Here is a 12,019-nt window from a genome sequence, read left to right as displayed (position 1 = left end):
TCTTCAGGTTTGTTATGTTATGCAAATTTGAGATACACCTAGTGATAAGCAGACTGGTCTTTGACAATTACCAACAGTGTCAGCAATGTGTGTTAGATCAGTGCCTTGCTTTCAGTCTAAACTGATGAGGGTTCATTTTATTCCATGTCGTCCACAACCTGCTTTTATCACAACGACAGTGCCACATTTTATTTTTCAATAGAAAGAACGTGAGAAGGCCAATTTTGTTTTTAAATTGTGGGCGATACCCAACAATGAACGTAAAGACTATGGACCCAGGGCATATTTTGTTTTGTCTAAAACCATAATTATGGCTTATGGTTAAAGACAATGGACACTATTGGTAATTGTCAAATACCAGTCTTCCCACTTGGTGTATCTAAACATATGTATAAAATAACAAACCTGTGAAAATTTGAGTTCAATTGGTCGTCGAAGTTGCGAGATATGAATGAAACAAAACCACACTGTCACACCAAGTGCTTTCAGATGCTTCATTTCGAGACCTCAAATTCTAACTTGAGGTCTCGAAATCAAATTCGTGGAAAATTACTTCTTTCTCGAAAACTACGTCACTTCAGAGGGAGCTGTTTCTCACAATGTTTTATATTATCACCAAAACTGTATATATATAAAAACCTGATCAATAGTCATCGACGAAAAGATTATTCGATAAAGCAATCCGTTCTCAATTGATCATGTAGTCAATTCGAGTGTTTCTCCTTCTGTACGATATTTTGTCTTTTGTCAGTTGTTGAAATAAAACAGGTATTTGTCAGCATCCTCACGAGTGACGTCATTGGACTGCAGATAATGCTTCCCGCTGCTCCCGACGCTTGTTGATGAAGGAGCAGCATCAAGGCTCATCCCGGCAGGCTGAGCCGCACACCACCACGCCCTTGATCGGTAACTTCTTGGTGACGTGACCGGTCAGGCGGTGGGATGGGATCATGCGAAGCGGCCGTTGGTGTCTGCTTGCAGGCAGTACAGTAGTGGGTTGGTGGGTGCGACGGCAGGGCGCTGACAAACTACATAGCACATCCCGTCACATTGTCCGTCATACCAACTGCCATTGCGAGGAAGAATCATCTGCGCACAATCGTCATCCGGGTCACGGCTATTGGGTTCTCCTGGATACCAGTTGAAGAAACTACATTCTTCGCCTCCCTCTCCAAGCTGCACCCACTTCTCTTCTTCCTTCTTATCAGTGCAGCCAACCCACACCTTACCTTTTAGGCCTACGACTTTATTAACCATCTCAAAGATGAACTGATTATCTGTAAATGACGTAGGAACCGCCAAGCGGCCGCTCATATCGGTACAGGTTTTGACTGCGTCATCAAAAGTCATTTTCTCCATCACTGACTTGTAGCATGACTCGCCAAATAGTACCCACTCAGAGGGGCAGATCAAACCTTCATTGCAGCTCGATATCAAGAAATAAAAGGCAACTGCGAACAGAAGAACTAAGGTCTTCATGATTGACTTTAAAATTAATGCGAACAAGAAGTACAAGCGTCTCTGTTTGCGATAAATCGACTTTTGCTGGGCTCGCTAGAAAACTCCAACTTGCTTGACCAACGCTTTGCTTGACACTATGGTACCATCAGGTAACAGTGGAATAAGAATAAGCATCCAACCCTTTCAAGCTCTGCGTCATGTTGCTATGGAGATCTTATTATGTTCTTTATTAGAATTTCTTTTTTGATAATCAGTCCACAGGTTACAAAAAAAAAAAAACTGTTAAAAAACAATTAACTGTTTTTGTGTTGCGCAGCAGAGTGGGTGAATGCAGTATTGTGTCTTGCACGGACACAGGGTGACCTTGACGGGATAGATCGATAGCCAGGGTCACTTGCTACAAAAATTACGAGCGTGGATTGTTTTATTATTATCACAGTGCGCGACTGATTTTGTGAGCTTTCACACTGAAAAAACTAACAACCCTTGTGCGCCATGAGAGTGCACACTTCACTGGTAACCCAATGCACAATATTGATATACCAGCTAAATAAGATTAGCTCCAGCGGAATCTTGACGCAATTGGTGCGTCCCAAAGCCTTTTCCGACACTCGAAACAGCCCGGTTTCCCATTATTGTTTTATTGGGCGTACGTATAGTAGGCCTATACAATGTCGTAGGGGAAAAAACGGGGGGTGGGGGGAAATAACGAAACTATTCAGATTCAGAATGGTAAATGCACGAGGAAATTCTAGATGATGTTCCTTCTGTAAATACTGTCTCCAAACATCGTAAATCTGCTACTGCTGCATGGTGCTGGACGTCAGAACAAGACATTGAAGAACAGGAAGTCATATGACGAATTGGTAATCCTGGTGAACTTGATACGGACAAGATACGCACCAACAATAGCATGCGCTGTATGGGCAACTTCACCCAGGACGTCGGTCAATAAACAAGGGTACCCTTCACACGATGATTTAGCCCACGTCCTTGGTTAAAACTTTCGCTAGTGTGTAAGATTTGTTCGTAGGTCCGGACCTCCGACTAAAAATGTAGCAATGTTGGACAAGATGTTACAAGGGACCCTGGACACTCCAAAAACTGTTGTCCTTTCACACGAGGTACATTTTGTAAAATTTTACAACCATGCTACAATTCAGCAACGGACTCTTGCTAAATTGCTCTCACGTGACCAACGACCACGATTAAGTTAATGGTTTTTACAGCAGTAAATTATTTCACACCTTCTTTGACCAATACGAAACAAACAAAAATAACAAAAATAAAGAAAGAACAAAATAGAGAAGAAAAAAACAGTTAAAAATAAAGCAAGTAATGAGGTATATATTTACACAATTAGATAGATAAATAAATAAATAAATAACTATTAAATAGATAAACGATTAAATAAATGAATGATGGCGACTTGTCAACTGATGAATCTATTGTTTAAATTCACCCTTCCATTTGCAAATGGGACCCTTCTTCTAATTATAATAGCCCATCCTGCCACAGCTCCATGAATATTATGGCAACCCCTGTGCGAGGGTGGATTGGCCCTATTAAATGGGTCTACCCTTCCCCTTGGAATGTCGGCGTAGAATCATCATGCTCCAATCTATGCTTGTGTGAGAAACAAAACCCCAATACGTTACAAATTAACTCCCTAATCATGCAAAGTTCATGATTTGTTAAACTTCAACAGCAATCTGACGACAAAAACTCTCCTTATTTAAAAGACTGCTGCCACGCCCTTTTCTTGCTTGTCACAAATAAGTTGAAATACATTTTTATGACCACCTGAATTAGTTCTCTCTTCCAACAGCTACAAGTATACTGTTTATTCACTGTGTATTGTTTAAAATAACTTTTAAATTATTAATTTTTACATTAAAGTGGTATTAACGTCATTTTTAAGTGGCTAGCTGTACATGGAAGTATGAACTCTCACCAGGGGCCAATTTCATAGAGCTGCTTAAGCAAAAAACTTGCTTCAGCACGAAAATAGCTTGCTTATTTTACACATGTTACTGGCAAACATTTCATGCCACATACATTGCTTGTGACTGTTATTTAGCTAGTGTTTACTTAGCATAACAATTGAGTGGAGTCTTAGCTGGTAATCTGATTTTACGAAGCAAAGATTTTTTTGCTTAAGCAACATTTTTTTGCTTAAGCAGCTCTATGAAATTGGGCTCTGTATAGTTTGTATGTACGCGCACGTGTACCTTGAATATCTGACGTCACACTTTTAGGTTCGAGACCTTTAGCAAAATTTGCTTAGCATGACATTTCTTCCTTGATGAAAACAGGATTTCCAACCAAATTTCCACGTGATTTTCAGGATAAGCAACAATATGCAACAAATGGAAGTTTGGCTGGTAATCCTGTTTTTATCAAGGAAGAAGTTTCATGCTCAGCAAATTGCTGTGCTTAGTATTTCTATGAAATTGGCCCGGTTGGATCCCGCCAAATGTACATGTGCATTTCTCTAGTGAATTAAACAACACTGTGCTAAACATTATGCACGCTGCATGCAGACGATCGAATCTGCATGTTGAAAAACTGCCTCGGACCAACCAAAATGAATGGAAAGCTTACGTCACTGCACGTTTATCCAATGAAATCATAGGCATGTGAGTCATCTCAGTGCCTTGCTTTCAGTCTAAACTGATGAGAGTTCATAGTCCTTGTCGTCCACAACATGCTTTTATCACGACGACGACTTGCCACCTTTTATTATAATCTTTATAATAATATTATTATAAAATAATATGTACAATTTTTGGGCGTCTGTTTTATGCATGCATTCAGTAGAAAAGACAGTGAACGTGTGATGAGGCCAATTATGGGCGATACCGAACTAGGAAAGTAAAGTCTATAATAGACCCAGTGTATCTTTTGTTTTGTCTCAAACCGTGTCCATGATTATGGTTTATGAAAATGTTAACCTTCCAAATTTGTAAGTTTCAACACAACATGGACGACGTAATGTCATACAATAGTTTAATGATTTGTTACACTGGCAATGGAATACTGCAGTCGGCGCCTAACACTAAATCTGTAATACCGAAACTCAAAGAACTGATCAGTAAACATCGATGGCAAGATTAGTCGATAAAGCAATCTGTTCTTAATTCACCATGCGGGAAATTCGAGTGTTTCTCCTTCTGTCTGATATTTTGTTTTTTGTCAGTTGTTGAAATAGAATAGGTAGTCTTTGTCAGCAGTCTCACGAGTGACGTCATTGGACTGCGGATAATGCTTCCCGCTGCTCCCGACGTTCGTTGATGAAGGAGCGACATCGAGGCTCATCCCGGCACGCTGAGAGCCGCACACGACCACGCCCTTGATCGGTAACTTCTTGATGATGTGACCGGTCAGGCAGTGGGATGGGATCATGCGAAGCGGCCGTTGGTGTCTGCTTGCAGGCAGTACAGTAGTGGGTTGGTGGGTGCGACGGCAGGGCGCTGACAAACTACATAGCACATCCCGTCACATTGTCCGTCATACCAACTGCCATTGCGAGGAAGAATCATCTGCGCACAATCTTCATCCGGGTCACGGCTATTGGGTTCACCTGGATACCAGTTGAAGAAACTACATTCTTCGCCTCCCTCTCCAAGCTGCACCCACTTGTCTTCTTCCTTCTTATCAGTGCAGCCAACCCAGACCTTACCTTTTAGGCCTACGACTTTATTAACCATCTCAAAGATAAACTGATTATCTATAAATGACGTAGGAACCACCAAGCCTCCGCTCATATCGGTACATGTGATGACTGCGTCATCAAAGGTCATTTTCTCCATCACTGACTTGTAGCATGACTCGCCAAATAATACCCACTCAGAGGGGCAGATCAAACCTTCACTGCAGCTCGATACCACGAAATAAAATGCAACTGCGAACAGAAGAACTAAGGTCTTCATGATTGACTTCAAAATTAATGCGAACAAGAAGTACAAGCCTCTCTGTTTGCGATAAATCGACTTTTGCTGGGCTCGCTAAAAAACTCCAACTTGCTTGACCAACGCTTTGCTTGACACTATGGTACCGTCAGGTAACAGTGGAATAAGAATAAGCATCCAACCCTTTCAAGCTCTGCGTCATGTTGCTATGGAGATCTTATTCTGTTCTTCATAAGGACTTCTTTTGATAATCAGTCCACAGGTTACTCAAAAAAATACTATATTTAACACAAACATTACAAACAATTAACTGTTTTTGTGTTGCACAGCAGAGTGGGTGAATGCATTGTGTCTTGCAGGGACACAGGGTGGCCTTGACTGCAGAGATCGATAGCCAGGGTCCCTTGCTACAAAATTTACGAGTGTGGATTGTTTTATTGTTATCACAGTGCGTGACTGATTTTGTGAGCTTTCACACTGAACAAAACTAACAACCATTGTGCGCCGAGAGTGCACACATCACTGGTAACCCAATGCACAATATTGATATACCAGCTAAATAATATTAGTTCCAGCGGAATCTTGACGCAATTGGTGCGTCCCAAAGCCTTTTCCGACACTCGAAACAGCCCAGTTTCCCATTATTGTTTTATCGGGCGTACGTATAGTAGGCCTATACAATGTCATAGGGGAAAAAACGGGGGGGGGGGGGGAAATAACGAAACTAATCAGATTCAGAATGGTAAATGCACGAGGCAATTCTAGATGATGTTCCTTTTGTAAATACTGTCTCCAAACATCGTAAATCTGCTACTGCTGCATGGTGCTGGACGTCAGAACAAGAAATTGAAGAACAAGAAGTCATATGACGAATTGGTAATCCTGGTGAATTTGATACGGACAAGAAACGCACCAACAATAGCATGCGCTGTATCGGCAACTTCACACAGGACGTCGGTCAATAAACACGGGTACCCTTCACACGATGATTTAGCCCACGTCCTTGGTTAAAACTTTCGCTAGTGTGTAAGATTTGTTCGTAGGTCCGGACCTCCGACTAAAAATGTAGCAATGTTGGACAAGATGTTACAAGGGACCCTGGACACTCCAAAAACTGTTGTCCTTTCACACGAGGAACATTTTGTAAAATTTTACAACCATGCTACAATTCAGCAAGGGACTCTTGCTAAATTGCTCTCACGTGACCAATGACCACGATTAAGTTAATGGTTTTTACAGCAGTAAATTATTTCACACCTTCTTTGACCAGTACGAAACAAACAAAAATAACAAAAATAAAGAAAGAACAAAATAGAGAAGAAAAAACAGTTAAAAATAAAGCAAGTAGTTAGGTATATATTCACACAATTAGATAGATAAATAAATAATTAAATAACTATTAAATAGATAAATGATTAAATAAATGAATGATGGCGACTTGTCAACTGATGAATCTATTGTTTAAATTTATCCTTCCATTTGCAATTGAGACCCTTCTTCTAATTATAATAGCCCATCCTCCCACAGCGCCATGAATATTATGGCAACCCCTGTACGAGGGTGGATTGGCCCTATTAAAAGGGTTTACCCTTCCCCTTGGAATGTCGGCGTAGAATCATCATGCTCCAATCTATGCTTGTGTGAGAAACAAAACCCCAATACGTTACAAATTAACTCCCTAATCATGCAAAGTTCATGATTTGTTAAACTTCAACAGCAATCTGACGACAAAAACTCTCCTTATTTAAAAGACTGCTGCCACGCCCTTTTCTTGCTTGTCACAAATAAGTTGAAATACATTTTCATGACCCCCTGAATTAGTTCTCTCTTCCAACAGCTACAAGTATACTGTTTATTCACTGTGTATTGTTTAAAATAACTTTTAAATTATTAATTTTTACATTAAAGTGGTATTAACGTCATTTTCATGTGGCTAGCTGTACATGGAAGTATGAACTCTCACCATACAGGGGCCAATTTCATAGAGCTGCTTAAGCAAAAAAATTGCTTAAGCACGAAAATAGCTTGCTTATTTTACACATGTTACTGGCAAACATTTCATGCCACATACATTGCTTGTGACTGTTAGTTAGCTATTGTTTACTTAGCATAACAATTGAGTGGAGTCTTAGCTGGTAATCTGATTTTACGAAGCAAAGATTGTTTTGCTTAAGCAAATCTTTGTGCTTAAGCAGCTCTATGAAATTGGGCTCTGTATAGTTTGTATGATACGCGCACGTGTACCTTGAATATCTGACGTCACACTTTTAGGTTCGAGACCCTTAGCAAAATTTGCTTAGCATGACATTTCTTCCTTGATGAAAACAGGATTTCCAACCAAATTTCCACGTGATTTTCAGGATAAGCAACAATATGCAACAATTAATGGAACTTTGGCTGGTAATCCTGTTTTTATCAAGGAAGAAGTTTCATGCTAAGCAAATTGTTGTGCTTAGCAGCTTTATGAAATTGGCCCGGTTGGATCCCGCCAGATGTACATGTGCATTTCTCTAGTGAATTAAACAACACTGCGCTAAACATTATGCACGCTGCATGCAGACGATCGAAACTGCATGTTGAAAAACCGCCTCGGACCAACCAAAATGAATGGAAATCTTACGTCACTGCACGTTTATCCAATGAAATCATAGGCATGTGAGTCATCTCAGTGCCTTGCTTTCAGTCTAAACTGATGAGAGTTCATAGTCCTTGTCGTCCACAACATGCTTTTATTACGACGACAACTTGCCAGCTTTTATTATAATCTTTATAACAATATTATTATAAAATAATATGTACAATTTTTGGGCGTATGTTTTATGCATGCATTCAGTAGAAAAGACAGTGAACGTGTGATGAGGCCAAATTATGGGCGATACCGAACTAGGAAAGTAAAGTCTTTAATAGACCCAGTGTATCTTTTGTTTTGTCTCAAACCGTGTCCATGATTATGATTTATGAAAATGTTAACCTTCTAAATTTGTAAGTTTCAACACAACATGGACGACGTAATGTCATACAATAGTTTAATGATTTGTTACACTGGCAATGGAATACTGCAGTCGGCGCCTAACACTAAATCTGTAATACCGAAACTCAAAGAACTGATCAGTAAACATCGATGGCAAGATTAGTCGATAAAGCAATCTGTTCTTAATTCACCACGCAGCAAATTCCAGTGTTTCTCCTTCAGTCTGATATTTTGTTTTTTGTCAGTTGTTGAAATAGAATAGGTAGTCTTTGTCAGCAGTCTCACGAGTGACGTCATTGGACTGCGGATAATGCTTCCCGCTGCTCCCGACGTTCGTTGATGAAGGAGCGACATCCCGGCACGCTGAGAGCCGCACACGACCACGCCCTTGATCGGTAACTTCTTGGTGACGTGACCGGTCAGGCAGTGGGATGGGATCATGCGAAGCGGCCGTTGGTGTCTGCTTGCAGGCAGTACAGTTGCGGGTTGGTTTGTGCGACGGCAGGGCGCTGACAAACTACATAGCACATCCCGTCACAGTCTCCGTCATACCAACTGCCATTTTGAAAAAGAACCATCTGTGCACAATCTTCATCCGGGTCACGGCTATTGGGCTCTCCTGGAGACCAGTTGAAGAAACTACATTCTTCGCCTCCCTCTCCAAGCTGCACCCACTTGTCTTCTTCCTCCCTATCAGTGCAGCCAACCCACACCTTACCTTTTAGGCCTACGACTTTATTAACCATCTCAAAGATAAACTGATTCCCCTTGAGTGACGTAGGAACTGCCAAGCGGCCGCTCATATCGGTACAGGTTTTGACTGCGTCATCAAAAGTCATTTTCTCCATCACTGACTTGTAGCATGACTCGCCAAATAATACCCACTCAGAGGGGCAGATCAAACCTTCATTGCAGCTCGATACCACGAAATAAAAGGCAACTGCGAACAGTAGAACTAAGGTCTTCATGATTGACTTCAAAATGAATGCATGAAAGATGTAGAAGCCTCTCTGATGAAAATCAGTTCAATGTGATAACCTTTGCTGGCTTTACTAGATCTAGAAAAACCAATCTTGATTGCAGCGCTTCGCCTACTATAGTACCTCGTAGGCTAACAGTTAGCTATTGATTAAATACTCAAAAGCATTGTTTGTTCAAGTCTGTGCGTCATGTTGCCATAGTTTTTTTTTAAATCTCAATTAAATATTTGTTAGCATGTCTTACTCTTTTGTCTGCCAATCCATTATCCAGGATATTTAACAAAAGTGCACTTAGGCCGTTACGAATGTTTTATTTGATTTTATTTTTACAGTATGGTTATCGGTAATAAGTCATTGTGTCTTTACTTTAACGAGGAGGCCTTGACGAGAAAGATCGATACCAAACAGAATGGTGTAATAAAACACTCAATACGTATAGTGATGTATACACAATTGTTATGCAGTCATTGGTTCTCAGAAGTCAATTAGTTTTCATCCTTATAATGGGGCTTAGTTTAAAGGCAGTGGACACTGTTGGTAAGTACTCAAAATACAGGTTTGTTATTTTATGCATATGTTGAGATACACGAAGTGAGAAGACTGGTCTTTGACAATTACCAATAGTGTCCACTGTCTTTAACCATGGTTTAACGACGTTGATCCAACCAACCTGTGCCCAGTTCGTGTTTTAAATGTAAGCAGTGACGATAACCATTCGCAACGAACCATGGGGTTGGGTGGTACAATAATTAAGGTATCCAGAATAAGCTATTTTCACTTCGATGGAGCAAAAACTACGTAATAATGTTAGAAGCTACAAATTAAAAAGGTATAGCAACGTCTTCCAACACCAATCAAATTATTTACATTAATAAATACAAATGTTGAGTCCTCTGATAATATCATGGCTAATGATACGGAAAGAGGGCGACGTGCGCAGTACCTGGGTTGAGAGTTCATAATTCTATTTATAGCTAGCTAGCCACAGTCATGTTAACATTGATGACGACAGCTCCCCTTAAACTTAAAGGTATAACCTTTGTTCTAAATATTACATTTAATGAAAATGTATACTTATGTGTTCTATGTTTTTAGTAGGGCCTATAAGTTTTAAAAGACAAGCAACGTCCGAGTCAAGCGCCGAATGTGCCAGTTGTGTTTTTAAATGTCGGGTGAATAGCGAACTCGAAAAGTGAAGACCTACTGCATGGGTCTTGAACATATCTGTTGTTTTGTCTCACACGTGCCCATCAATCGTCCGAAATTGTTGCAACAATGGAGGCCAATGATATGACGTCATAAACGAGGCTTCCGTCGGTCTAATGTTACTGGTCGATAGAGGGGGAGCTTTAACCTGCAGGCGCTTTGTGTCGTTGCAAAAGATGTAACTTACCGAAACTCTAAAGATATCAACATCTGATCAATAGTCACCATTTTTTGAAAGATTAACCGTTATTATTTCAATCCGTTCTCAATTCATCATGTAGCAAATTCGAGTGTTTCTCCCTCTGTCTCGTATTTTGTCTTTTTGTCAGTTGATGAAATAGCAAGAATTACGAGTGCCGTCATTGAACTGGCAGATCAAGCTCATTATTGGTATGTTCTTGATGACGTGACTGGTCTGGCAGTGGGATGAGATCAAGTGAAGCGGCCTTTAGTGCCTGCTTGCAGGCAGTACAGTAGCGGGTTGGTTGGTGTGACGGCAGGGCGCTGACAAACTACATAGCTCATCCTGTCACCACGCCCATCATACCAACTGCCACTATGAAAAAGAACCATCTCCGCATAATGTTCACTTGGGTTATTGGGCTCTCCTGGATACCAGTTGAAGAAACTACATTCTTCGCCTCCCTCTCCGGGCTGCATCCACTTCTCTTCTTCCTTCTTATCAGTGCAGCCAACCCAGACTGTACCTTGCAGGCCTACGACTTTACTGACCATCTCCCAGATAAACTGATTCCCATTGAGTGACGTAGGAACTGCCAAGCCTCCGCTCATATCGGTACAGGTTATGACTGCGTCATCAAAAGTCATTTTCTCCATCACTGACTTGTAGCATGACTCGCCAAATAATACCCACTCAGAGGAGCAGATCAAACCTTCATTGCAGCTCGATACCACGAAATAAAAGGCAACTGCGAACAGAAGAACTAAGGTCTTCATGATTGACTTCAAAATGAATGCATGAAAGATGTAGAAGCCTCTCTGATGAAAATCAGTTCAATGTGATAACCTCTGCCTCTAGCATCTAGTCTTTCCAAGTCAGTGCGTCACGCTGCTATGGTGATCACTTTATCTTTTATAGCTTTTCTGATCCTTTGGCGAGTTAATCCGTAGCCAGTACACCCAATAAAAGGTATGAAACACGAAAAATTTTATATTAATTTGTCGTTGGGTCTCTACTTAACGAGGAGGCCTTGACCGAAGATTACGACGGAGCATATACAAACGCAACTCAATACTGATGGCGTAAACGATTCACTGTGATTAAGCCATTTGTTGGCACAGGTGTATAATCCAATCCTAGATGGCCCTCGAGGGGTGGAGTGGCACTAAATAAATGATTTGGAGATGCAGACCATTCGTAACGAACCATTCGTTGGGGCGGGTGGGGCTACCGTCCATGTCCCCCTGCTGGTTACGCCTTTGCATTTGCAATGCTGGCTTACAGGGCAGCCAAAGTAACTACTGTATAC

General features: G+C 40.9%; 3 protein-coding genes across 3 annotated transcripts; all 3 read right to left on the bottom strand.

The window, feature by feature from the left end:
- Nucleotides 1-948: 948 nt before the first annotated feature.
- LOC139949282 (perlucin-like protein) lies at nt 949-1,479 on the bottom strand. Its single transcript, XM_071947693.1, has one exon. The coding sequence runs from the start codon at nt 1,477-1,479 to the stop codon at nt 949-951; it is 531 nt and encodes a 176-aa protein (XP_071803794.1).
- Nucleotides 1,480-8,780: 7,301 nt separating this feature from the next.
- Nucleotides 8,781-9,311, bottom strand: LOC139949275 (perlucin-like protein). The gene has a single exon (XM_071947681.1). The coding sequence runs from the start codon at nt 9,309-9,311 to the stop codon at nt 8,781-8,783; it is 531 nt and encodes a 176-aa protein (XP_071803782.1).
- A 1,650-nt stretch (nt 9,312-10,961) lies between these two features.
- On the bottom strand, nt 10,962-11,486 carry LOC139949267 (snaclec 5-like). The gene has a single exon (XM_071947666.1). It carries the CDS (start codon nt 11,484-11,486, stop codon nt 10,962-10,964), a length of 525 nt encoding a protein of 174 aa, XP_071803767.1.
- Between the last annotated feature and the right edge of the window lie 533 nt (nt 11,487-12,019).

Source organism: Asterias amurensis, chromosome 2, assembly GCF_032118995.1.
Source record: "Asterias amurensis chromosome 2, ASM3211899v1".
Lineage (NCBI taxonomy): Eukaryota > Metazoa > Echinodermata > Asteroidea > Forcipulatida > Asteriidae > Asterias > Asterias amurensis.
This window is presented reverse-complemented; position numbering and strand designations above follow the sequence as displayed.